General features: G+C 50.6%; 10 protein-coding genes across 10 annotated transcripts; 5 read left to right on the forward strand and 5 right to left on the reverse strand.

The window, feature by feature from the left end:
* Nucleotides 1–1,180: 1,180 nt before the first annotated feature.
* Nucleotides 1,181–7,347, forward strand: AUEXF2481DRAFT_68062 (uncharacterized protein; the record flags this gene model as incomplete). The annotated part of the gene is made up of 3 exons (XM_013485953.1): nt 1,181–2,738; nt 3,008–6,899; nt 6,954–7,347. The coding sequence occupies 3 exons, from the start codon at nt 1,181–1,183 to the stop codon at nt 7,345–7,347; spliced, it is 5,844 nt and encodes a 1,947-aa protein (XP_013341407.1).
* A 617-nt stretch (nt 7,348–7,964) lies between these two features.
* Nucleotides 7,965–8,552, reverse strand: AUEXF2481DRAFT_31744 (uncharacterized protein; the record flags this gene model as incomplete). The annotated part of the gene is made up of 1 exon (XM_013485871.1): nt 7,965–8,552. The coding sequence occupies one exon, from the start codon at nt 8,550–8,552 to the stop codon at nt 7,965–7,967; it is 588 nt and encodes a 195-aa protein (XP_013341325.1).
* A 282-nt stretch (nt 8,553–8,834) lies between these two features.
* On the reverse strand, nt 8,835–9,997 carry AUEXF2481DRAFT_31745 (uncharacterized protein; the record flags this gene model as incomplete). Its single annotated transcript, XM_013485872.1, has 2 exons — nt 8,835–9,476; nt 9,743–9,997. The coding sequence occupies 2 exons, from the start codon at nt 9,995–9,997 to the stop codon at nt 8,835–8,837; spliced, it is 897 nt and encodes a 298-aa protein (XP_013341326.1).
* An 842-nt stretch (nt 9,998–10,839) lies between these two features.
* Nucleotides 10,840–11,412, forward strand: AUEXF2481DRAFT_68077 (uncharacterized protein; the record flags this gene model as incomplete). Its single annotated transcript, XM_013485954.1, has 1 exon — nt 10,840–11,412. A coding segment is annotated over one exon (573 nt), but the record flags the coding sequence as incomplete, so codon positions are not given.
* A 1,604-nt stretch (nt 11,413–13,016) lies between these two features.
* Nucleotides 13,017–14,515, forward strand: AUEXF2481DRAFT_31747 (uncharacterized protein; the record flags this gene model as incomplete). Its single annotated transcript, XM_013485873.1, has 5 exons — nt 13,017–13,025; nt 13,075–13,125; nt 13,172–13,290; nt 13,346–13,599; nt 13,650–14,515. 5 exons carry the CDS (start codon nt 13,017–13,019, stop codon nt 14,513–14,515), a joined length of 1,299 nt encoding a protein of 432 aa, XP_013341327.1.
* Nucleotides 14,516–15,040: 525 nt separating this feature from the next.
* AUEXF2481DRAFT_42571 (uncharacterized protein) lies at nt 15,041–16,231 on the reverse strand. The gene is made up of 5 exons (XM_013485904.1): nt 16,188–16,231; nt 16,107–16,122; nt 15,963–16,047; nt 15,702–15,845; nt 15,041–15,642 (listed from the first exon to the last, which is right to left on the reverse strand). Exons 1-5 carry the CDS (start codon nt 16,198–16,200, stop codon nt 15,508–15,510), a joined length of 393 nt encoding a protein of 130 aa, XP_013341358.1. The 5' UTR covers nt 16,201–16,231; the 3' UTR covers nt 15,041–15,507.
* Nucleotides 16,232–17,679: 1,448 nt separating this feature from the next.
* AUEXF2481DRAFT_42573 (uncharacterized protein) lies at nt 17,680–20,257 on the reverse strand. Its single transcript, XM_013485905.1, has 2 exons — nt 18,239–20,257; nt 17,680–18,098 (listed from the first exon to the last, which is right to left on the reverse strand). The coding sequence occupies exons 1-2, from the start codon at nt 20,201–20,203 to the stop codon at nt 17,766–17,768; spliced, it is 2,298 nt and encodes a 765-aa protein (XP_013341359.1). The 5' UTR covers nt 20,204–20,257; the 3' UTR covers nt 17,680–17,765.
* Nucleotides 20,258–20,405: 148 nt separating this feature from the next.
* Nucleotides 20,406–21,964, forward strand: AUEXF2481DRAFT_42574 (uncharacterized protein). The gene has a single exon (XM_013485906.1). The coding sequence runs from the start codon at nt 20,590–20,592 to the stop codon at nt 21,685–21,687; it is 1,098 nt and encodes a 365-aa protein (XP_013341360.1). The 5' UTR covers nt 20,406–20,589; the 3' UTR covers nt 21,688–21,964.
* Nucleotides 21,965–22,608: 644 nt separating this feature from the next.
* AUEXF2481DRAFT_42575 (uncharacterized protein) lies at nt 22,609–23,755 on the reverse strand. The gene is made up of 2 exons (XM_013485907.1): nt 23,407–23,755; nt 22,609–23,355 (listed from the first exon to the last, which is right to left on the reverse strand). The coding sequence occupies exons 1-2, from the start codon at nt 23,646–23,648 to the stop codon at nt 22,668–22,670; spliced, it is 930 nt and encodes a 309-aa protein (XP_013341361.1). The 5' UTR covers nt 23,649–23,755; the 3' UTR covers nt 22,609–22,667.
* Nucleotides 23,756–23,862: 107 nt separating this feature from the next.
* AUEXF2481DRAFT_42576 (uncharacterized protein) lies at nt 23,863–26,477 on the forward strand. Its single transcript, XM_013485908.1, has 5 exons — nt 23,863–24,323; nt 24,383–25,201; nt 25,252–25,422; nt 25,473–25,786; nt 25,846–26,477. Exons 1-5 carry the CDS (start codon nt 24,084–24,086, stop codon nt 26,171–26,173), a joined length of 1,872 nt encoding a protein of 623 aa, XP_013341362.1. The 5' UTR covers nt 23,863–24,083; the 3' UTR covers nt 26,174–26,477.
* The last annotated feature ends 35 nt before the right edge of the window (nt 26,478–26,512 follow it).

The following is a 26,512-nucleotide window of genomic DNA, read 5'->3' on the forward strand; positions in this document are numbered from 1 at the left end:
CATGAGGTAGCTGTGCCGTACTGACTAATCAAGCTGCCGCGCCCAAGCAGCACCTGGAAACGCTTCAAAGCGCAATGGCGTCGACTAGACACATCCTTAGCACCCATCATCACCTGATGTTCCTCGCCACTAATGCTGTTGAAAGATTTCTCGACTACGAACAGCACACATCATCTAGCCGAATCAACGCACAATGCACTCTCTACAGAAGCTTGATACACAGAAGGAGCAAATGCCTCGAACCTTGTTAATTCGGCTTCGATTCGGATGCGATCAAATCTGAGAGGCATTTTGGAAGTTATATTCTTGCTGTAATGCGTTCATCGCAGCTCTGCAGCTCCATACAGGGCTTCTTGAACTTGCAATAATACACATGTCTCTTTCTATAGGTTCCTCTAAACCACGACATCGTCTTGTCTTAACTCAGTAGGTGGTCATGTCAGAATCCCAGGGACCGCGCTATTCTGCCGTCGATCGCATTCACCGCCTTCGGATAGCAACTGCTAGGTAAACAAGGCAACGTGCCCTTCTGCAGAAATAACGAACATCCGTGATAGACTAGTCTCTCACCTCGCAGGCGTGTTTGTGCCTCAGACAAGGTTTGTTATCAACATTGCGTATCAAAGCGAATATAGCAGATTGTGAGACACACCAACCATGCTCGCAGTAATGTCAAGCTTCCAAAGGCAGCTATCTACAGGCATGATGCTTCTCAAAAAGCCAGTGTTATTAGTGGACAGCAGCTAATCTACACACTCCCAGCAACAATGGGCTCCATGGAAACAGCTGTTCAAAGATACAACGATTTTCAGATTGGTATAGTTACTTGTGGAGAGCCGATATCTCGCATACTTCCTATGGAGGTCTTTTGTAGTCTGGAAGTTACTCTGCTTTGCGACAGCAGCTTAGACACTGCGCTGGCTCTCGAAAGACGCGAAGCCGTCGGTTTCTGTGTGTTTCTGTGACCCAACAGCGGAAACACGCATGTCTTTCACAACGCGACCAACCCGTGCAGAGCTTTGCAATTCTTTCTGTTTGCGCTTCTCTTTTCCTTGCACTCATTTCAACCTTGCCTCATTTCTCCTTGCTCGCTCCCCTTGCCACTTTTTTCTCCGAGATCATAACACCACTGTTTTACAGCATCACATCATCATATCCAACGTTCTGACATCGCGAAGTCATGAATCGCAAGCCAGGCATATGCCACGCCTTCCAGCGAGGCAAGTGCCACTATGGCGCCAGATGCAAGTTCAGCCACGACTTGACACATGAAGGGCACACATCACGCCTTCGACCATGCAACCTCTTCAAGACACCACAAGGCTGCAAATTTGGTACTGCTTGCAAGTTTTCGCATGACCGCACGAGTCAAAATCAAGATGATGACACCACTACACAAGAATTCGACAAGTGGAGGCAACAGTTAACTCAACGTCAACCGCTCGGTTTCGGGCTCGGTAAGTTTTTCGAGCAGACCTTGCAGCTTGTCAACCTCGACAATGCTTGCCGACAAGAAGTCGTTAGAACTCTTGCTTCCGATCGCGGTCTGATTAGAATCCTCGAGTTGGTCAGTCAGAACTTCGACACTATGTCTGACAAGACGACGGAGCATGTTTTCACCATTCAGATTGTGCCTCTGTTCCGCGCCTTGTCCGAAGAGCATGTCATGTCATCCCCTCTCCTCGAACGCCATCTCGGCGATATCTGCATTTTCATGTACGGTGTTGGAGGTATCAGAGGCGAAAAGCTCTTTGCTACTGTCGTTCGAGCACTGTCCGCATCAATGCATAATCCGGATGTCAAGTTTTATGTTTCTCTTGAAGCATCACTCGCAGTGTTGTCAAAGATCGTGGAATTCAACAGCACTGCAAAGGTGACACCGATCTTTGGCACTTATGCAAGCACTATGGCAGCCATGATGACACCGCAGAATGACGAAGCTGCCGATGTTTTGAGATGTCAAGCAGAGAAGCATCTTGATGGTATCAACAAGCGTCTAGGAATTGGCAAGACAATCCGGAACATTGCAACTAGCAACACTCAGGACCTTCAAAGGCCAGTGTTCAAGCTCCAACGCGACTACCCCGGGCGCCTGGCCAACGGCAGACCCCGTCACGACAACGACTTTGAGTCAATCGAGAATATTCAGATAATGCCAACTTCTGACGAGATCAAAAGCCCCCACGCCGAATATCTACCCCTACAGGATCCTTCAACTTGGCACAAACAAGGCCTTGAAGGCTTACTCGATCGCCACTTCCGGTTGCTACGCGAGGATACCGTCGGTCAATTGCGAGACAGTGCTCGTATTGAGCTTGAAGCTCTTCAGGGACCAGGATCAGCATATTCACCCCGCAACAATACCGGCACATTGAAGAAGCATACCTACCATAATGCTCTAGTTGAACATCCCAAGTTTGAACCACGTAACGGCCTAGAGTTCGTTATCAGCTTTGACCAACCGATTGAGCTACAATCAAAGTCCAACAAGAAGCGCAGCGACTGGTGGCGTGATTCAAAGCGGCTGGAAGGTGATGCGCTCGTGTGTCTCATCAGTTCGACCCAGGCGATCGTATTCTGCAGCATCAGCTTCCCTGATGATCCCGCCAGGAGGCCTGAGCGAGAAGCAGGCGAGACCCTTGACCCTCACCAAAACATCACATCTTATGACACAGATCGTGTCAGGGTAATCGCTCGACCCGTTGAGATGGATTCGGAGGCTGTCGCCCATATCTTAGGTATGTTTTCTCTGATCGCGTGACTCCCCAGCCGCAGCTTTGGTCACATCTGGGGCTATCGGGACGCACAGTTTTCTTTGGCGTAGCATCGAGCAGTTCGGGAGTGCAGTGTCCGACTGTGCTTCACGAGTAGCCACAGCTCCACAAAAGTTACTGTGCATTTCTACAGCCCTCGCACTCACAAGTACCGGAGCGGGAGGTACAAGGGACAGATTGTTGCAAATTGGAAGTAGTATTGAACCGTCGCTAATCATGCATGTTGGTTCTAGGCACCTTCTCTCACACAAACATCCAGGGCGGCCGCTCCCTAGTCGAATTCCCGGGAGTCCTCCTACCTGCGTTCCTTCCTACCTTGACCGCGCTCCAGACCTTATCCAGGAATGGTGTCCTGCCATTTTCAACCTTCCTTGCACCTTTGGACGTTGTCGAAGAACAAGACACGATGACCATCCCCCCACCAGCTTACGCACGAAGAGCCGGGTTTCGCTTCAAATTGGACTTGATCACAGAGGGAAGCAAGAACCACTCGTATGATCCGGCAAGCCTTGAGCGCTCCGATGTGGAAGAGCTGAAAAAGATGTCCACCTTGGATGAAACTCAAGCCACCGCTCTGCTTACCTCTCTGTCAAGGTCTTTTGCGCTCATTCAAGGCCCTCCCGGAACAGGAAAGAGCTACACTGGCGTTGCACTTGTGAAAACACTCGTCAACAACAGGAAGGTAGGCAAGCTTGGTCCTATCCTCGTGGTCACCTTCACCAACCATGCCTTGGATCAATCGCTAGAGCATCTGCTTGACGAGGGCATCGCTCAAGTTGTTCGTATTGGCAGTCGTTCTAAATCTGAACGTTTGACCGACCTCAACCTGCGCAAAGTTGCCGAGAAGGCAGGCAAAACCAAGGTTGAAAAGTCTGAGTACGGAAAGGCCAGAGGACAGATGAAGGACGAAGCCAGGGCGATCAACGAGTCCTTGGTAGAGATCTCGCAAGACATTCAGTTGATAAGAAATTACCTGGCACGAAGTAACTCTTCTCATGACGCTTACCTCTTTGGCGCACAGACCGACGCTGAAGGGTTCGTCACCGTCCAACATAGTACCCCTGAGGAGCGTCTCAAGTCTTGGCTTCGTGGAGGTAAACACATCCGAAGCAACATGCCTACTCAAACAGTCGCCGGAGTTGCCGATTTGGGAACTCTTTCGTACGTTGAAAGACACAAGCTGCACAATCACTGGCTTCGAAGGGCAAGACAGCCATTGATTGATGCGATCATGGACCGCGTCGAGCAATTCGAGGACCACCAATTACACCTGAACCACGTTCGTAACGAGTTGGATCTTCGCGTGCTCGAGCAAGCTGATGTTGTCGGAGTCACGACCTCAGGCCTTGCTCGTAATCTTAGTCTTCTGCGTAGACTTCCTTCGAAGGTTCTTCTCTGTGAAGAGGCTGGCGAAGTGCTTGAGTCTCATCTCCTGACTGCGTTGCTACCGTCTGTCGAGCACGCTATCCTCATTGGCGATCATCTGCAACTACGACCCCACATCCAGTGCTACGATTTGTCCCAGGAGAGCATCCAAGGTCAGCAGTATTCCTTAGATACCTCCCTTTTCGAGAGACTTGTCACTGCGACCGATGGTGGAATACGTCTTCCGTTTAGCCGTCTTGACACGCAGCGACGAATGCATCCCAGCATTGCTGAGCTAGTGCGTTCGACGCTATACCCTACACTCTCGGACGCGCCGTCCACTCTCACGCACCCGGAAGTAGCTGGGATGAGAAAGCGTCTATTCTGGCTTGATCACCAGCATCCTGAAACCCACGGGGGGGCTCAATCTACCTCACACACCAATGACTACGAAGTCGAGATGACTACTGCTCTTGTTTCGCACTTGATCAAGCAAGGAACGTACAAACCAGGAGCCATTGCAGTTCTCACACCATACTTGGGGCAACTCAGAAAACTCCGTCTCAGGATGCAGAGCTCTTTTGAAGTTCTGCTCGATGATCGTGACGTCAAGAGTCTCCAAGATGAAGGTATGAATGACGCAGCACAGGTAAGAGCTCCATTGGCGCCTGGCGTCCAGAAAGGTTCCATCGCTTCTGCCGTACGCATTGCTACTGTCGACAACTTCCAAGGAGAGGAAGCCGAGGTTGTCATCATTTCCCTGGTCAGAAGCAATCAGGAACAAAAGTGTGGATTTCTGCGGACTTCTAATCGCATCAATGTCCTGTTGTCTCGTGCCAAGAATGGCATGTACATCATCGGAAATTCGGCCACCACCCAGCACATCCCCATGTGGGCTGAAGTCCTTCAGATACTTCAGATTGACAGTAACTTCGGCGAAGTTCTGGAGCTGGCATGTCCCAGACATCCTGAGGACGAGATGAATGTCGCCGAACCGGACGACTTCATCAAATTCGCTCCTGACGGTGGCTGTGTTTTACCATGCGCTCAGAGACTGAATTGTGGACATCACTGTGACTCTCGTTGTCACTCTCAAACCCTTCACGATGCTGTGAAGTGTCTCGCACCCTGCCCCAGGCAGCCTGGTACTCACTCATGCTCTCATGCGTGTCCGCGTGTTTGTGGAGAGGTTTGTCCGCCTAGATGCATGGAGATTGTCAAAGACATATCTGTGCAGCTTCCTTGTGGCCATGTCAAGGACTCTCTTCCTTGCTGGCTGTATCATGAGCAAGACGAGATCAGGTGCGATGAGATTGTTCAGCGCACTGTGCCTGGTTGTGGTCACGATTTGCAGCTCCGCTGTTGTATTGATGTCACAGAAGACCACTTCCTGTGTCGTGTAAAGTGTGGAAATGCTCTGACTTGTGGACACACATGCAACAAGCCTTGCCATACTTGCAAGAAGAGAAACGACTGCATTATTGTCGAGGAAGAGCATGGCCAATGTCGTCAACAGTGTGGCCGGGACTTCAACAACTGCAACCACAGCTGCATTAAGACTTGCCATGGAGATGCAGACTGCGGTGTCTGCACGCAGCCCTGTGAGGTCCGGTGCAGTCATTCAAGTTGCCCCTCCACTTGCTCTGAGCCTTGCCCCCCGTGTGCAGAGCAGACTTGCTCATCCTCATGTGCTCACAGTAAGTGCAACATGCCTTGTGCAGCCCCCTGCGACTGGGTTCCTTGCTCTCTGCGCTGCGAGAAGATCCTTCCATGCTCTCATCAATGCCCTTCTGTCGATGGCGCGGCTTGCCCCGACATTAGGTTCTGTCAGGAGTGTGGCAGTGATGACATCAAGGCCCGAGTTGTTGACTTGATCATGATGAGTACTTACAATGAGATTGACTTGCAAGAAGACCCTTGTATCTTCCCTGCTTGTGGCCACTTCTACACAGTCAGCACTATGGACGGTCATCTAAGCCTTGGTGAGCACTATGTCGTGGATGGTGACGGTCTACCTGTCGCTCTCAAGACCCCCGAAGACAATCTCGATGTCGACAAGACTCGCATGGTTTGCCCTGACTGCCGCCGTTCTTTGCGCGACATCCCTCGATACGGCAGAATTATCCGCCGTGCACTATTGATTCAGAGCACGCTGAAGTTCATTACTTGGTCGAACAACTTGTACGTCTCGGCATATGGAAGCTTTTCAACGGCACAGAATACCTTGAAAGAGACTTTGGAAGAGGCTAAGCCTGCAGAGATTGACCTCCATCTTGTAGGGTCTCGATCTGATCAAATCCAGGTCATCCACGTCAGTCTCTCAAAGCGCAGATACGCCAACATTGTTGCTCTGAGACACTCCATAGACAACTTCAGAGGCCTCGTCCGTAAAGATGAACAGCCATTCAAGCGCGTTCAGGAGCTCGTTCGTTACGCTCGCAAACAGAAGCAGACTCAGTCAGACTTTGTTTTTGACGATAGCGTCATCCTGCAGACCAGAAGCTCCTCTTTAGCCAGCGCCTTGCTTCTTCGCTGCGACCTAGTTATCCTGTCAGACGTACTCGCTATACGTTCGTCAAAGCCACTTCCATTTGGCACTAGCACTACTTTGGACTTTACCAAGAACCGCAGAGACTGTGAGGCTCTCTTCCTTACTGCTCAAGAAGGACTGCATCACTTGCAGCAGGCTGAAGCTTTGATCTTCTGGGCACACTTCGCCGCCCTCGAAATTTCCTGGCGCTCGACGCATGAGGAAGAAAGGTATGACAAAGATTCTATTTGATTTCGACTGACAAAAGCTAATGTGTATCCCAGTGGTAGCAATGCACTCGACACCCTCCGTGCCCAAGCCAAAAACCACCTCGCCGGAGCCCGCACATTCTGCGCCGAACACTCCCAAGCCCGCGTCGTCGAGTCTGAAATTGAAGAGGTGGTAAAGATGCTGCGTGAAAGTACATTCTACAGCCCGGTGACAAACGAGGAAATGAAGAATGTCGTTGCCGCCATGGCACGCGAGTTCAGAGGTACTGGTCACTGGTACCGTTGCGAGAACGGTCATCCATTCACTGTCGGTGAGTGTGGTATGCCTATGCAGACTGCTCGCTGCCCTCAATGTGGTGGAGTCATTGGAGGACAGGGACACCAAGCTGCTGCTGGCGTTGCTCGTGCCAACGACATTGAACGAGAGTTTGGCAACATGAGACTGTGAAAGGGTTGGTGTATGCCATAGTGCTACGTAATGGTAGTCTCATAGCAACTTTATCAGGTCTCCCCCTACAGTTTCTATTATTCGTGATCGTCATTAGGACAACAACACTGCCCCTAAGCACAGTAACGGCGCTCAAGGCTTGAAGAACGATGATTGAGGGAGGGAGGCGAGCCAGCAATCACAGATCTCCATCTTGTAGACTTTTGACCTGATCAAATCGAGGTTATTTGAACCAGTTTCTCGAGACACAAGCACAAGGACATGATATGTCTTATGAATACGCACGAGCAAAGCCAAAAGTACTGACAGCGAGGATGACTAGCCATCCGAGCACTTTCAAGAGCAGTTTCATTGCGCTTGTGCTTCGGAGCAGACTCAGCTAGACTTTGTTTTTATCGCAGCGTCAATCCCTAGACGAGTCGCTCTTCTTATGGTCGCCGCCTTCATTCTCCATCGTGATCTGAAGCTTCTGTACAGTATCTCTGCTGGCCACTCGGCATCCGGGTTTGAGATAGCTCCGGTTGAACAAAAAAGCATCATCTCAGAAAGTGATTTTACATTCCAACAGTCTTATATCTACACTGTTTGCATCGCAGAAGCTCTACCGGAAGCTGTTGTTACTCTGGAATTTTTGGTTTGTCATGCGCATACCATGGCTGACTCAACATCCCCAACCTCCAATGCTTGAAATCTTCCCATCGCATCAACATCTCAAACCAAGGGCCTGCCGTTATGATCTCCTTTCGCACAGGGCTTGGTGTTTCTGTGCTCTCGCTATCAGTGACCCTGGGCGAGATAGACCTAGTGCGTGGTGGGAGGGTATGACTGAAGTAACTCCAGGCTGTCATGGTGGAGTACTGAGTAGCGCTTTGGATCGTCGTTGGAGAGGTGGTGCTTGATGTAGCTGCCGAAGAGACAGGAGGGGACGTCGCTGATATGTATGCGTCGTGAGCAAGATTCGAGACTTCACGTAATGGTGTCGGCCGATTGAGCTGAGCTGGTTCGGGGCGAAACCTCGACCCTTGACGAGCGAATTCCAAATTCTCATGCGACCGCTTCGGGTTGGAGGCGTATTCACGACCCCACTCTGTGTTTGTAAAAGCGAGAGGAATTTGTCTTTGTCGTCGCTCGGAAGATCTTGTGGATGTGGAGTCGTGATCAGAGGATTGTGACGAATTGGTCTCGGTGTTTGTATGGCGGTACATTTTTGTGTGGTTGTGAGGTTTTGAGGTGGCTTCGCTGCAGGAAAAGTGCGCGTGTCTCTAGTAGTATCGATGTTTGGATATTGAGGCTGATGTCTTGCAAGGAGGTTTAATTTTGGCGACAGATAAGTAGAGTCGCTTTGTTGTTTGCGTCATCTTCTTCGATTGTCTTGGAAGGTCTGAGACAACACATGAGAAAGCTTGAGTGAGGCCACAACTCTGCAACACATTATAGCACTTTGCTTGCGTAGGTGTCATACACAGCGAAGTCCTTATAGCTGGCTCTTAAGGCGAAGCTCGGTTCCATGCTTCCCTGTCAATCCAAGCTTGAGTGTCTTCGAGCGTCAACGGAACTCTGCTGTTAGCCCACTTTTGCACTTCCTCAACGATGAAGCCTTCCATGGATATCAGCGCAACCACCACAAAGCCGAGCTCTTCTCTGTCCACATCGAACACCTCCCACCACTCCTCGCCAGGCAGCTTAACTCCTATCTCCTTAGCGGCAAGGTAGATAGCAGCCGTGGCGAGGGCCGGAGGCTGGTGTGTCAGGTAGAGCAACTGCGGACTGAACAAAGCCGAGTTGAGATGTGCAAATGCCCGTTTTGCTAGAGTTTGTCCCTTCTCAGAAGTCGTGAACACATCCAATGCCTGCAAATAATTGATGCAGATTGCGTATGGGAGCGACACATGAGTTTGGTAGCCGAGAATACGGAGCATCTGTGCTTCGGTGTGAACAAGTGCAATCCGCCCATCTTGGTAGGAGCCCTCTGATAGGAAGCAATTTTCAGGGCCAACTTTGCAGGCGGACTCAAAATCGAGTGACGGTCGGACTTTGTCCAAATATGCTAGAACGCTCAGCAGGCGTCTAGGGCTTACTGGATGCGCCGAAGGCTTGGTTACTAAATATAATGAGGCAGCAGTAACATCCTAAACAAGAAGTCAGTAAATAGCATATTAATGAGGCTCCGGAAGGCGGCTGGGATGTGACTCAGATTGGTCTTCTGAGCTGTGCGATATCAACCACATGGATGAAGTAAGTCGAGACACTGTGGATACGATAGAGCCCTAAATCGATCCCTCTAAGTCGGCGGCTAAGTCTGGCAGGCCACGGACCGGAGCATAGACCGCTGGCTATGACAATTTGACCAACATATTTGAACCACATCCAGACCGCTATCCTTTAACATGCATACCTTGGCAGCATACTCGGCTAAGCTTCCACCTTCGGAACCTAGCCAAAATCTGGAAAAGATAATGATGGCTTCTGCAATGAGCTCCTGGGGGAGGTGTAGCAGAACGCCGGCGGCTTGGATCAGCCTTGAACCCTCGAATCTGATCGAGATCTCCAGGGCATCAGGAATTCTATCGAGCTGAGATGCCGTAGTCTGTAATTGATCGGGTGTTGCAAGAGGATTTGCAATGTGTGACAATCCTATTACTGGAGCCATGGTTGAGTCGAATTACCTGTTGGTGACGTCGAGCTATTCTCGGTTCGCGGAATTCGTTACGTGAAGAAAGTCGACCGAGCAACAGGGGCGACCAATTTCGGTAGGCAAGACGAGATCGTAAATGCACAGTCGTTGATGTAGTCGGTATTGTATTACGGAGACGCGCCGAAGCAGTTGACGAGATGAAGTTCAAGGTGAAGTGGAGTTTCTCCGTCGATGCCCTGATTTTGTCTTGGCATCCAGCCCTCCAAGATTTTTAAGGTGAAACGAACGTGCCCCAGAACGACTCCTTGTTCACCGTTCATGTTTCGAAGATATGGCGTTATGAGGGTATGGCTCGGTTAGACCGCTCACTTGCGCCAGAAACGGTTGCTGGCGCTGATATTCAACACCCGAGATGAGCCAGGAGTTGCAGCGTACGTACAAGAGCCGCAACCTTATCATCTATCTACAACAACCCTACAGAAGCGAGCTTGGCCATACTAGCATCGAGACTCACATTCGGCGGATCGTCTTGATCGATGGTCAATATCGCGTGTGGTCACTCTTGCTGCATGAAACAGTGGAGACAGCATGAACCTTGCCCTAGACCTGGTCTCCTGGCTGAGGACTCTACTTTTTGCAGGCAATTCAAGTATATGTATGTTTGTGCTTGCTCTTCGATCCTTTCTCTTCAGAATCAATCGCACTGTTCGCGCCTGTCCATTCTTTCTCCTTCACGGTCTGTGACCACCCACCTTCATTCGTTCTTTTGACCCATAGCACTGGTGCTTTTACATTCATTCAATCAATCCGTTCTCTAGCCACCCAGTTTTCAGCTTCCGACTTTCCGATAATCCAAGATGAAGTACACTACAACTGCTCTCGCCGTTGCTGGTATGGCTGCCACCGTTCGCGGTCACGGTTTCCTCACCTCTCCCAAGGCTCGCATGCCTGGTGATGCCTTCCAGGCTGCCTGTGGTCAACAAGTCTACTACAACCAGGCCGGTGACAACTACGGCAACATCCAAGGCGAGCTCCAAGTTGCAAAGACTCAGACCGACTACAAGGCCGCTGAGTGTAACATCTGGCTCTGCAAGGGCTTCAAGTTTGATGACAACAAGGACCTCGTCCAGACATATACTCCCGGTCAGAAGGTTCCTATCAAGTTCGATGTCCGCGCCCCTCACACTGGCACTGCCAACGTCTCGATCGTTGATACTGCCACCAACACTGTAATCGGTACTCCTCTGATCTCTTGGGACGTCTACGCTTCCACCGCATCGGGTGTCCCTGCCGATCAGACCTCTTTCGACATCACTATCCCCGAGGATCTTGGCAGCAAGTGCTCTACCGCTGGTGCTTGTGTTATTCAGCACTTCTGGGATGCTAGAGAGGTTGATCAGACTTATGAGTCTTGCATTGACTTCACCGTCAGTGGATCTGGCTCGGGTTCTGCACCCGCTAGCTCCAAGGCAACTTCTTCCAAGCCTGCCACCAGTGCAGCTGCTTCGTCAAGCGCCGCTCCTGTCGTCTCTTCCAGCGCTACTCCAACCTCAACCCAGCAGGCTGTTGTTACCTCTTCCTCAAGCGCTCCTGCCAAGGCACCCGTCTCATCCACCGTCGCTGCCTCCTCCGCAAAGCCCACCACTATGGCTACTGTTGTCAAGTCCAGCAGCGCTGCTCCTGTCTCCTCTGGCTCTGCTAGCGGCACTGTCGCCGCCTACGGTCAGTGTGGTGGTAAGAGCTACACTGGTGCCACACAGTGCGCTTCGGGCTACACCTGCAAGGTCCAGAACGACTACTACTCCCAGTGCATTGCCGGCGAGAACAAGGTAACTGATGCCTCTACCCCTGCCGCTTCCAGTACACCATGCACAACCACCATCACAATCACCAAGAGCTCTTCCGCCGCTGCAAACACAGGCGCTGACAGTGCTCCTACAGGCCTAGACCTGAACACCGCCGCCAAAGCTCTGAGCACTGCTGTCCCAACTGCAACTGGAACTGCTTCGAACGGTACTGCTAAGCCTATCCCTGAGGGGTTTACTCTTGAAGATGGTCTTGACTGGATCAACTATCTTGTCAGCAACGCTGGTCAGCAATAAGAGATCATTATGAATATTGCGTGTCTCGACTGAGTCCGTATTTTGAGTCTCGGCTTTTCGATAGTTTTTGAGAGAGAGAGTTTCCACGACCACTCCGATGGTCGTGGTGGTTTCATTTTATCTTCTTGCATTTATAAATTTTCGTCTTCTTCTCACCATCGTGTCGCGTCCATGTTCCGAGTGATAAATCCCAATGTTGAGCAATAATGTACTTCCTCCCTTCCCGTGTGCTAAACTCTGTCGCATCCATTCACTCTCAATGCTTAGAGCAGAGCGATAACAAGCTGAAGCAATGCACAATCATATCTTACATTGAAGCATCTGACACAGAAAATCGTCGACGAGATGTATCTCGGTGCGATCGTTCTAGATCCGGAAATGTTCTTTGCCTTGAGACAGCTACAAGTGTGACAGTGCTTCATACACAGGGAGGTCGTTCGCGCTTGCCGTTTCGACAGCCAGAGGTGGCTGGGCGGGGCTGGCAAATCTCCTGCGACACACGCGACGAGTCAAGCTTCCCTCAGCATCGTCATTGCCCTACCAATCATCCAGCCGGCGAATGTGACTCCTTATCTGAAGGGCTCTTATTCACTTCGCTCGTGTAAATGTCTGACCATGAGCGAGTTGATAGATCGAGAGTCAGAGAAACTCGGCTCATTCGACGGCCCGGCTACCCTTCTATTAAGCGACTTATAATCTGCTCCGATGGTGAGGCATCTGTAGCGGCCATCCGTGTCGCATTCATTAATGCTATTGATTCGTCAAACATCGAAGAGAACGTGGTACTAATAGGGTTCTCGTAGGCACATGGCTTAATTCCGACAGCGGTAGCTTGAAGGGCGGCGATGATCTTGCGAGTAACGTTACTAGAATCTCGCGAGCTATAAAGCCAGCTAGCTCAGACTCAATACCACAAATCGTGTACTACCATTATGGCATTGGTATGATCAGACCACTCGAAATGAGTGACTTGGTTCTCACATATGGCAGGCAGTCAAGGTGGCATCGTTGATAGAGTCTACGGAGGAGCCACAGGTCAAGGTAAGTTTCCACTCTCAGAACATGACACATGACCACTCTGTCGTAGAGCAATACTGATTGGATGATACAAGGCCTATCAGAAGCTGTGCGAGAAGGATACAGCTATCTCGCAACCAATTGGGAGGTTGGCGATGAGATCTTCTTATTCGGCTTCAGTCGCGGAGCGTAAGCAACAGATTCTGCATGAAAATAAAGATGCTTCCAAGCTGAAACCCGACAGGTTTACCGCACGCGCTATAGCTGGTCTCATAAACAGTGTTGGCATGCTGACCAAAACTGGTCTTCCGTACCTGGCAGAAATCTTTCGAGATGTTCAGCATAGACATGATCCAGACTATAAGCCCAAGCACCCGAATAGGCCATTCAAGGACAAGCCAAGTGCCATGGATCCGAGGTATGGTCGCGAGCTCGAGAGAAGAGGTTTGACACGACTTCAAGTCCCAATCAAGGTGGTCGGTGTTTGGGACACTGTTGGTAAATATTGGAATCTTCACACGCAGGCAGTATCTTCTGACATCGCACAGGGTCACTAGGAACACCGAGAATTAGCTGGCTGGAGAAGCTAGGTATTCAAAGCTCGGCCAGTAAGCGAATGTCCTTTTACGATACACGACTGTGCGATTGTGTCGAGTATGCCTTCCAAGCCCTAGCCTTAGACGAACGCAGATCTTCTTTCTCACCAGCTCTTTGGGAGAAGAAACCCGGCAACATGTGTGTACTTCGCCAAGTCTGGTTTCCAGGTGTACACTCCAATATCGGCGGTGGGCTTGACGATCAAGAATTAGCCAACATTACTCTAGCCTGGATGATGTCTCAAGTAGCGCCATTCCTTGACATGGATCTGGACTACGCCTTGGATCAACAAGATGACACTGAACAATACTACAAGGAGACGAAACAAAAGCCACGCACCTGGTCATTCGGAAAAATCGTAGATTCAATGGTTGGTATCTACGCTATAGGCGGCGCAACGACGCGAACTCCCGGCAGATATTACGTAGTAGACCCCAACGACGGCCGGAAAACTGATATCCCGCTAGAGTCAACCCACGAATACATCCATCCATCAGTACGCACCCGCTTTCGCCTCAAAGGACCCGGTGTAAGTGACACCGGCCTCTACGAGCCAAAAGCCCTCCGAGACTGGAAGTTGTTCGTTGACTACGACAGAGAAAAGGGTGGTCGACCGGACGTATTCTGGAAGCTGCGGACATCCGAGAGGAATACTACGACGAGAACTATACCGGAAGCGCCGCTTCTGCCACTTGAGAGGGAGTTGCTGGAGATCGACCCTGAGATGGAGGAATTCGTTCTCAGACCTGCACCTACTGCGAGAAATAGTGTCAGGCGCGCGCGTGCAGTTAGTCGAAGCCAGAGCCGTAGACGATGAAGTAGTGTGCTCGAGGGTGACCATCGACGAAACTTCCAGGGTGCCTCTACAAAGAAGCAATGTCTTGTTCATATCCTCGATACAAGTGCATCTCTTGAGAAGCTTCGATCCAAAGGTAAATGCTGTCCCGTGATAGCCCGGTGGTATCCTCATCTAGCAACCTGGAACAATGGTTGATCACACCTTCGCTACACTACTCGTGCCAAACACAAAACTCTTGCAGAAAAAGATACTCACCATAAACACTTTAAATCTCGTCAGAAGTTGACGTTATCAGAACGTCCTCAATTAACCCCAAGTCGTTGTCACATCAAAGCCGACCATTGGCCAACTGTCCTACGCAAATGCATTAAAGGAAAGCTGCCGGCTTAAAACTCGTATCTTTAGTTATTAAGACTGTGCATCGAATCAGTATCCAAAAAGCCTTTACAAAGACCGCAGGAGAGGATTCGCTCGCCAGACGTCTAAAAGCAGCCGGCAGTCACGCTTATACTCCCACGTCGGGTCCTCTGTTTGGAAGTCGATGTGTTTGCCGCCGCTTGCGACTTGCTTGTGGCTTCTCCTATTGCATTAGGCGAGGTTGTGCGAGACAGTGAGGTTGCTGGCGGAGATGATGAAGAGATATGGGAGGGTTTTCTTTGAATTGATCAGCATGTCACAACCTTGTAATTTCCAAAATCAAGATGTTTCTCATGTCAGTCAGAAAAGCGATCGGGATGGGCAGATCAAGGGCAGAGCCAAAGGAGTAAACAAAAGGTAGATATATTCGCTATGCACAAGTCTTCGAGTGGTGTAACAGTGTTGCTGCTGTCTTTTTGTGTGGAGTTGTATTGAGAGCCCAAGTCCTCTTCCTCTGCACCCTGTACAATCAAGGAAAAAGAAAAAGGGCGGTGTCAAAGCCTCAAAATCTCAACGTCAAGGAGATATTTCGACAACAAAATGCGGGAGATGATGGCCAGAAAAAGCTAATCCAGATGTGGGATATTCTTTCTCTAGTAGTTGACGCTTATCAGGTAGTCGGCGAGTTGCTCGACGGTGTTGGCGGCAACACCCGGTTGAACGTGCTCGGGGTAGTGAGTGACGAGGAGAGCTTGCTTGGTCTTGACGATGAGGATGCCTTCCTTGCCCTGGTGTAATTGTCAGCTCTGGGTGAGGTTGGAGGCAAGCTGGGAATGTCGCAGCACACCTTCTTGCCGTACAAGCTTCTGTCGTCGGCCTTGAGAACGATGAACTTCTCGCCAGCGACGTGGAGGCCAGTGCTCTGGACCTTCTTGACGTCGGAAGTGTCCTTGAATGCAGAGACAACCTCGGCCATCTCTTGGGGTGAAACCTGCGGTGAAGCACACGATCAGTCCATCTTCTACTTCCACCCGGATCCAGCTCTTCGTTCTCTGCAAGCCAACTCTTTCCGGTACCGTTAGGAGCGATGGAGGGTGGATTAACGCACAGTGAAGCCGGCGGAAGTGGCCCAGACGCTGTTGCCTTCGCTGTTGAAGATGGCGGCCTTGTCAATGTTGCCAGTGCCAACGAGGCTGAGGATAGGGTTGTCAGTGATGGGCTTGTAGGCTATAGCGATGGCCATGTGTTGTACCTCTGGTCGACGTATGCTGTTGATTCAAAAGTCAGCCCATGAGCTCGTCATCAGCGTGCGCTGAGTCCAGAGGAGGCTTACCTTGCCACGACATTATGGCGGTTTTGAAGATGTGACTAAAGGGGTGACAGTTGTGGGAGTGGGATGCGCGTGTTCGTCGGGATTTTGCAGATGGAAATTATTGAATGCTTTGTGTTCAGCATCGGGCCTCTCTCCTTGAATAGATTGTTGATGTTGGGCGCCAAGAGGGTGGGCGGTGACGGAAAGGCGGGGCAGCCCCTCCAATCATTGACCACTTGCAACTGCTTTTCGGAATGACATGACTCTTGCTCTGCCTCTGCCTCTGCTCCGTGTGCTGCGACGTCCAAGTACATACGGTAGTTCCCCTATGCCGCTCATGTAATCTCTCTATCCACAAATACACAACCAAAACGGTACTGATCCTCTTCAGACACCTGCATAAAGCGGGCCGTCCAATGAGAAAAGACCCTCTATACCGCTTTCGCAGCATAGAAGGGGAGGGTCAAGAGCTCCGCTGCCAGAACAAGAGTCCGCAGACTCTAGATTCATAATGTGACCGAGTTCTTGCCCGACTCCCGAAGGAATCATCATTTCAAGCCCACTTTCCCACTGTTTAATTGCCTGTATGCTCATCAGTATGCTGGTCGCCATCCTGGCAGTCCTGCCTCAAGGTTAGTCCACCAGACACCAGAAGTAAAGTACAGGGGAAATGCTCGACGACTGTCGCTGTGAATGTGTAAAATGAAAGCTATCGTTACAAGGCCATGAGTGACGGGGTATCAGCAATTCCGACAGTGCGCCGCTCCATATGTAATATCCCTGCGAGAAGTGACATGCTCGTACAAAGACAGAGGTAGTGATGCGAAACGTCGAAAAATATCGACAGAGCACCTAGACCGGTCAGAATATCGTGTCAGATGAGGAACCATCCCTCAATGCCAGCGTCTAGTTGTGCTTTCTCTTCTTGTGTTTCGGTTTGGCGGCGTCCTTCGATTTGCCACTGTGAATTTGGGTAAGTTTCTTGAACGTCTCCTTGTCCATTCTGTCTGGAAGGTCTTTCACGCTAGGATGGTTCCTCTTAAAAGACTCTGCACGGTCCTTCTCGGTTCTCTTTTGTTCGTCCGTCTTCGACTCGCTCGTCTTCGAATCTTCTTTTACAGTAGCGTTCTTCTCTTTTCTGCTCGTTCTCGATCTCCTTGATTTGGATCCTTCGATGCTAGCTAGTGGTTGATCCGGTAAGATTTTGGATCCTGGTGCGCCAGCTGTGGCATCAGACGACTTCTTTCTCTGACCTGCAGCTCCTGCTGGGCCTGATACTGCTGCTGTAACTTCTTCCATCGGGTCATCATACTCCATGTGCAAGGGTGGACGCCTGATTGCACATTAGCCACGGTTGGAAATTATTCAAGTCGGGATTGCCTACTTCTTCTCGTTATCAGAACTCGTCTTCTGCTTCTTATTCGATTTGGATTCATCATCTGCGGGCCGTTTGCCCTGTTTTGGCTGATTACTCTGATTTCCTTGATTGCCAGGAGGAGGATTTCCTGGTTTACCTTGATAGCCGCCACCATGGCTATTTCCGCTCTGGTTGTTGTTGTTGCCACGCGGGAAGTTGCTGCCGCTGGACGTTACCGTTATTCAAGTGTTCGTTCTGGTGTTTGAGTGCATAGCAGCATACCTTGCCATATTTTGCTGCCATACAGATCTGAGACGAGAACGTTGCGCTTCAAAGAGTGCATAGTTGCCACCCCACACACGCTCAAGAATACTGATAACATCTCCATTCTCCCTGTGTGTATCCTCAGCATCCGACATACAGATGTTGAGCTCTTTGAAAGCATCGGCGAACTTGTCGAAGATCTTTAAGACTGAACCAGAGCCACCTGAGATGTCGTTGTTGAAGTTGTTGGGGTCGATGATGAGGAGTCGATCGGGCTTGGATGGTTGACCCTTGGCGTTTCTCCATGATTTCTGACACAGTTAGCTTCAATATTTTCTGGAACAGATCACGCAGTATAGAGATCAAAGCTATGAGGCTCAATCAAACATAGGCAAGCCGCACTGTTCCAGAAGATCTGCTCGTTCTCCGCCCTGCGTGAAGAGACACTTACCTTTGAGACAACGTTCCAAGGTTCCATCTGGATACCATGCTTCTCAATGTTGAAGTCCCTACCGAAGTGCACAAAGAAGGTCATCAAAACCGTGTCCAAACTTTCCATAGGGTCCCAGTCACGGCCTAGACGCTCCTCAAGAACGCGAAGCACTGTGATGGTCAGACAGATAACTGAGTAGCCACCAAGACCACCGCTGAAGACCTCGGAGAAATCTCTCATGACGAGGAACTGCTTGATGAGCGATACAATTATCGGCATGGCAGGGTATTGCTGCTTCCAGGCTTGGAAGGTCTTGTTTGCGAGAAGTCCACTATCATTCTCAAACGAAACATCAACCCTCAAACCGGTTGCCCTCTCAACAAATTTGACCAACGGCACTCTGGCTTGTGAGATGACAGTGACCGAGCTATCGACGACAATTCCAGCCCTCTTGAGACAGGCAACAAACTTATACATCCAGTTTCTGGTACAAGCAATACTTTCGGGGCCACCATTGAGGAAACGAGAAGAGCATGCGACGAGGTCCATATCAGCAGTGGGCAGGTAGAGACCAGAAGCGAACGAGCCAAAGGCACGAATGTTCAGGTCAGGGAAAGTCTTCTTGACAGCGTTCTCCATACGCTTGACCAGGTCTTCACGAACCTGGTTCTCGAAATCGCGAGGTTTGACGTAGTTGTAGAAGTCAAGAATTTCGTTGTGGAGCCACTGCTCAGCACGAGCGCCTTGGAGCTTGTTGGCAAACCATGGAGCAGGGTCAGTGTCCACGGGAGCCCTCCATTCGTCAACAATATCGCCGACGTGAGTATCGTCGCGACGCTTACGCTTCTTGTTGTTCTCCTTGCGTACAGGAGCTGCTGCATCCTTGGCCTCTTGTCTCTGCATACCAGTGTGGTACTGGCTACGACCTGAGGGATCACCGTGTACATCAGCTGGTGGGGGCCAGACATCGAGGCGAGGCAGAGACATGGGCGCTGACATGTTTACACCTTTAGGTTGTTCGGCAGGAGGCGGTGGGGCGAGGTTGCGATCAGGGTGTAGATGATCTAAGTGACTGAAGGAGGGCTTATGAGGAAGAGAAGGCTCGTCTCTGACGGAGCCGTTGAGCGAGATACCACCTTCATCATCACTGTTATCCTGGGCAAAGTCGTCGTCAAAGTTGAGCGAGATAAAGTCCTCGCCCTCAGCAGCCGAGGCGGCAGGCTTTGCGGCTTCTACCTTGGCCTTGCGGATGAGCTTGACGACATCCTTCTTCTTGGCATCAGACTCTCCAGGTGGAGGCAGCACAGTGTATGGATCGGGGTTGGACCACTTAGGCTTGGCCTGCTCGGACTCGGGACTCTTACTCTTGACTCGAGCGCGCTTGGCTCTAGGATGCTCGTCCTCGGAGTCGTCATCATCGGAGTGGCTGGCGTTGTTGGAGAAGGAAGGTGGAGCAGAAGCATCAGTGGGATCGTGGGCGTCTGCCTCGAGATCCATGGCACTGTCATCGCTCTCGTTCTCGTCGTCGTCGGAAAGATCGTCGAGGATCTTGAAACGCGACTCCTTTCCTTCGTTCATGCCTTCTAACTGGTCAGGAGTGGGTTCGCGCTGACGGCGCATCAAATCGCGCTCATGTGCAGGCTTGGGTCCGAATCTACGAGGACCACCGCGGCCACGAGCGTTACGTTGACCGCCGCGACGCGAGTCCCGAGGGGCTCTTCTAGCGCCTGGGTAGTTGTCGGAAGGCGCAAAGGACGGCGCATTGTTGCCAGCAGAGAAGTTGAAGTTATCTCTTCTACCACTCGGACGGTCATTTGGACGGTAGTTGTCGCCGGCGGGACGGCCAGCGGCGCCACGGAATTGGAACATATCGCTGCGAGGGCCTGACGGTGGTGGAGGCGCGTCGTGATACGATGGAGGGGGTGGACGATCGCGTTGAGGATACGTCCGTTGAGGTCGTGATGATGGTTCGTAATGATCCATCTGTGTGTGTTTGACAAGACTGTCGGTCTGAAAGCGAAGTTGCGCGAAGGAGAGTGTACAGAAAGTTGCGCCTGCTTCGGACTTTGCGCGAATTCGAGGGGCGCTCTTTCCTCGAATCATGCGTCGTGCGCGTCGTTGGCCGAATTGCCGAGACCCTGATTACTTCGATGCCTACCCGCCTGCTTGCTTATTCGTACAGTCACTGTCAGTCAGCAAGGCTGCATCATTGCAACGACGCGTCGCCCTTTGTCTGGTCGCGTCTACACAATCAAATACACTCCTGACAGGTAACTTCTCATCTACAAGTCATTGTGCAAGTCGACAGCTGTTTCGCAGTTCTAGCAGAAAGCGAAGAGCCAACATCAATCCTCACTTCAGTAGTCAGCATGAGCAACAATGGCGAAGTAAAGGCCAGGTGCCTATGCGGTCACTATCAATTGACCATCTCTGTGCCTCAGGAACAACTCCCTCTAACAGCTTCTTTGTGTCATTGCGACAGTTGTCGACACGGCTCCGGTACTCTGTATATGGGTGCAGCCTACGTCCCCGACGACTGCATCAAGACTGTGCAAGACTCGTTATCAGGACTCAAGGCTAGCGAATGGTCAAGTCGTAGAACATCGTACATCTGCTCCACTTGTGGTAGCACCGTCCTTGGGAAGTTGGACGGTCGGCTTTGGATACACACAGGTGCTCTCGATCAGCTAGAGGACAACGTGAAGATCCAACGTCAAATTTACATCAAGGATACTCAAGACGGCGGCTTCAGCAACTGGCTCGAAGGGCTCCACACGAAGGTTCACGCTACTTTGAATGATACTCTGCCTGCAGACTGGCCGACAACTACTACGAAGCCGACTAAGGAGAATGGTGAGCGACTGCACGTCCACTGTCTCTGCAAGGGTGTCAACTTCTGGATTTCTCGTCCTTTGACGTCTTCCGCAAAGCCAGACAACTCTGAATCTGATGTCAACAGGCAGAACCCTGACCGCGGTGACTACGACATGAAAAATCCCTGGTGGCTCTGTGCAGACCGAACCAAGTTCCGCTCCAGCGTCTGCTCGTGCAACTCCTGCCGTCTTGCCAGCAGTTGCGACTTTGTGCAATGGGCTTTTGTGCCGACGACTGACTTGAGTCTCTCCGTTGATGGCAGTGTGCCTTTCTCCTACGACGCCGGTACGCTCAAAAGTTACCGTTCCTCGGACGTCGCAACGAGATACTTCTGTAGTGACTGCGGTGCCATGGTCTTCTGGAACGGAGATGAAAGACCTGGTCTTGTTGATGTGGCTGTGGGGCTGTTCGACGCAGAGGAGGGCTCGCTGGCACAAGACTGGCTTGAATGGGCGACCAACAGGGTCAGCTACAAATGCGATGGTCTCGATCGAGCTGAGACTTTGATGACCCATGTGGAGGTAGAGTTGCACAAGTGGGGCCAGCAACCTTCAACTTCAGGCACGCCCTTCAAGCCAGAGCACATATCATAAGAAAGACTTGGAACATGGTGGTTGGAAGCCTTGAAGACAGCTTGGACTGAATGCTTCGCGATATTACATATGACGTCTCCAAGTGTTTAACATTGTGACTTCGACCCACCTTTGTCATAGATAGTCCTGGTGGCATGAGAGTCCGCGACGAGGTCAGGTTCTCAGCCAACATCACTCAGCTTGGAGAACATATTGTGCTTTGATCCCGTTAGCTACGCGCGACAGTGTCGGCGTGTTGAGATCAAGCAAAAATCATATCTTGCTTACAGACAAGCCAAAACAATGTCGCAGCCGTGAATCGAACACGGGGCTCGTGCATGGCAAGCACGAATTTTACCACTAAACCACTGCGACTGACACACGAGTTCACGTGATGAAGCGGATTCCGCATAGCTATAAAATATTTACTATTCAAAACTGATGCGAACGGTGCCCAACGACAATCTGTTCCAGTCCTCTGATGCTTCAGAAGCATGCTCGAGGTGTTATATGGTGATAGCAATAGACCAATCTATCTTTTAGACTCCTGCTGTCTTTTTGGCTCCAATCTTGGGTGAGCCACATTAGTTCACTGACTTTTGCCGCGTCAATTACGCAGAATTTTGAGTTCGTGAATTTGAAGCACAAAATGGATATTTCCCTGATGAAAAACGCATGATACACATATATGAGCCGATGGGCCTTGTATCGTAAGCTTAAAGATGCTGCAGAGCTACTGAAAATTGCGAAAACTAACGTACTTGGTGAGTTATATTGTATTATCGATCTGAAGTGGTAGTTGAGCTCATCACCCTGGCTTGTTTACTGATCACGCCTGACGTCATTTTTGCAGTCTAGACACAGCCACAAGTGTGACGGTACTTTGCACACGGAGAGGTCTTGATAGGCTGGATAGGACAGAAGCCCATGTCTACAAGGAGACGGCAGAACAAAAAAAGTTATAGGACATATGTAGAGCGAAGGATATCATTATGTTCATACTACCAATCCATACCAGCCATTGCCTCTTCATCGTCATCAAATTCGTCATGTGGTTGCTGAGCAGCAGTCTTGGTAGTGTTAGATGATACTGGCCCACCAAACAAGCTCCTTGGTGCACTATCATTCAATGCATCTTCTGCCATCAGAGCGTCCATTTCGTCCTCATCCGGTTCTTGCTCTTCTGCAGGTTGTGTGTTGTGCTGTTTCGATGTGGTTGCTGGTGCATTTTCACCCTCGGCCAATAGTGCATCCAGTTCGTCTTCGTCTGGCTCTTCTTCGCCGAATGGATTTTGGCGGTTCCCTCCTTGTGCGCGCGCATTGGATTGTGCTTCCTGCCTTGAGTTATTGTTGCTTGCAGACTCCTCAGCGGTAGGGCCATTGTTGCTTTCAACCGCAGCATCTTCGTTTGGAACGACAAAGTCATCTTCTTCTTCATCGCGTGATGGCTTTGGCTTGCTTTCTTGAATCCATTCTTTTCGCATCATTTGCATGCGCTTCTTGTGTCCCAGCTTTTCGATCATGGAAACGCCGTCCATAAATTTGGCTTTTGGGAAGAGGTCGTCTAGCCATAGTTGGTAGGTGTTGAGTAGACGAGCCATGTCTGAGAATTCATGACCCTTGCCCTTGATCTGGATGCGATCTTTAGCAATCTTTCTCAATTTGGGGATTCCTTGCTGGGATAGAAGGCTATGGAAGAGTTAGATTGGCCAGGTGAAAGTGTAGGAAAAGGGCAATTACCGATCCTCGTCAAGTTTCGCGACTGGCTTGCGTTTCTTGGTGACTTTGACTTCTTCATCAATGTCTACTGGCACATCTTCTTGACGCTGGTTTGTGTTGCTATTGTTTGCGTTGTCTTGGGCGCTCCAGTCCTGGTCCGGTGGGTTGAAGGTCGCGTCGATACCAGCATCGTAGTTGAAGATGTCGTCCAGACCGTCTCGTTCGACAGTAGAACGAACGCTTGATGGTACTGCTGCTGGCATGTTCAACTAGCTTCGGCCTTTCAAGACCGAATGTAATGGACTGGTATATCTGTTGTCGAGACCTCAATCAGCCAAAATCCGGGAGACGCGACGGAGCGCGTTTCGCGCAAATTGGCCGTTGAACGGAGCACACTGTCAATGGCCAAAAGTGATGGCCAAGCAATGCGGTAGCAAACTTCCGCGGTATGCATGCCTTGTTGATTGTTGCGACAATAGCTACCAATTTTCCGAGAATACTTTTGGACTGAGATTGTTCACTTTTCTGGATCGGAACTGAATTACCGCTCGAGTCCGAGACGTCACGCACCGCAAAACAACTTTGGCCATCGTCACTCGATACACTCGTTACTTTAACTGCCAACATCAAAGACCATCAATCATCATCCCGAAAGCCTGGACTATCGCCATCAATCTAGTCAACATCACAAGGTCGTGATGGCTGCAGATAGCATGGCTGACCCGCCGTCGGTCGCTGTCATCTCAGAGCGACTACGAGGACTGCTCCTACGCGCCAGGGAGATCAAATCAGTAGAAACCATCGACCCTCCTCTACCAGTCTCCGATCTAGTACAAGAAGTCACCTCGCTCGGCAATGATGTTTTTGACTCTCAACCTGATGCGCACAAATTCTCCGTCGTCGAAACCGCTGCGAGGAAGATTTTCTACGAAACCATTGTACGCTCATCCGCGCTAGCCGCCTCTTTCTGGACTTTCAAGAACTAACACATCAACAGCAATCCACTGATATCAAAACTCCTGGATTTGTGCGCATGTGGGATTTTCTAGATCTTCTTCTGCTCTGTGGTGAACTTGGACAGTGCGAACCTATTCTGCCTTTTTGGCTCGTGGAAGAGCTCCTCGACAGCCAAACCACCGAAGGCTGTAGGATAGTTTTTGACTACCTGGAGTCACGACGTGAACGACTAATCCAGAAGGACTTTCACAAGACGCATCTGGCCCTCCTGCGCTCATGTAATGAACTACTGCGACGACTGTCCAGAGCCGAAGATGCTGTCTTCTGCGGTCGAGTCTTCTTCTTCCTGTTTCAGACCTTTCCACTCGGCGACAAAAGCTCCGTCAACTTACGAGGCGAGTTCCACACCGAGAATATCACAGTCTTTGAGAAAGACCCTCCTGCACAGCCCGATGTGCCAGAAGCCGCAGATGTTGACATGGAAGGAAGCGCCGAAGCCGAATCCCAAACAAAGGATCTTCACGGTACCGAGGCTACTCAATCCACCAAGGAGACAACAAAGGCTACCACAGTGAACAAAGGCGACGAAGACTCAGAGTTCTATCCCATATTCTGGAGATTGCAGCACGATTTTTCCAACCCGACACGACTATTTGAAGACGAGAATTTCACCCCTTTCAAAGACGGCATCGAGAAGACCTTGATAAAGTTCAAGAAGACACCCGTGGTTGCTCAAACCAAAGGTGCTGGAGATGCTCAGCGTGGTATCAAACGTAAGCTTGGTGATGAAACAAGTGATCCATATGCAAGCAACTACAATCCCAAGTACTTGACTAGTCGCGAACTTTTCGGGCTCGAGGTATGTATCTGTAGTGTATGATCGTACAAACCAATTCTGATGGAAACTAGCTGAGCGACCTGGCCTTCCAACGTCACATCTTGGTCCAAGGACTGATCCTCATCGACTTCTTGCTGTCCCTCACCGAAAAGGCGAAGAAGAAGTGGGCGGACGTCGAGAAAGCCAATCCGAAGTCTGCCAACAGGGGTCTTCTGTACGGCTTCACCTTGAACGAGGACAATGTATGTGCCAGTACTGCAAGAGATTATGAGCGCGTACTGACACGCAGCAGGAGAAATGGGTGAATTCGACACGCTCAAAGATTGCCGGTTATCTGCAGGAAGGACCAGAAGGAAAGTTTTACTACCGTATGGTCGACACTGTGCTTTCCCGCGACAAGAACTGGGTGAGATGGAAATTGGAAAGCTGTCCACCAATCGTCAGAGATGCAGTCACCCCAGAGGAGCATACAGAAGCGAAGTCTGGTGCTCGGCAGGCGACCGTCAACAAGCGCCTCAAGGCGAAACCGATCGGGGCTATCGACGTGACCTTCCTCGCAGAAGTGGATAACGCAAAGGGTCTCGAGGGTCTCAAGAACGCTTCAAGGTATGTGCAGGCACGGAATTGCCATTGCCAAAGATAGATGCTGATCATTCTGGAAACAGATTCACGGCTCCATCACCCGAGAAGCTCGTCAAAGGAATCGAGAGCGACGACCTTGATCTAGAAATGGCCATGACAGACGAGGAGAAGAACTCTTTGGAGGCTGCCAAGCAGAGCAAGACCTGGCGTGCGCTGCGGGCTGCATCCAGAACAAACCTGGCGCTGTTGGACAAGGTGGATCCCTCCACACGCTTACCGGCCTTGTTCAAGCAAGAAGAGAACCAGGAAGAGTCTGCCGCTCCTGATCAAACACCTGCACCCGAAAATGACAGTGGGGAAGTAGCCGTGGTCACGGACGGCAAGACAGACGAGCAGATGGTGACTGGATAAATAAATACCATGCAATGCGCCATCCTGGTATCTATTCTTGAATATTTGAGGTGACAACAAGCAATGCAGACACGTTGTTGGTACGCAAGATCATCCTCGTTCCTTCGATCTGCACATGCACTTAGGATTGGAGATGGAGGCGGTTGTTTGGTAGTAATGTTCCGAGACGGCGATGGGCGCCGTTGCAATCTTGCCCTGTGCGCCCCTGGATCTTGACGGTTTCCACCCGCACAACCTTGATCCTTCCCAACTTCACGTCGTGTTGTTTTTGGCAATCGCATTTCGATAAACAGCTATTCATCCATGACTAGTGATTATTGTTGTTGTCTAATTTGATGG

This window comes from Aureobasidium subglaciale, assembly GCF_000721755.1.
Source record: "Aureobasidium subglaciale EXF-2481 unplaced genomic scaffold scaffold_19, whole genome shotgun sequence".
Taxonomy (NCBI): Eukaryota; Fungi; Ascomycota; class Dothideomycetes; order Dothideales; family Saccotheciaceae; genus Aureobasidium; species Aureobasidium subglaciale.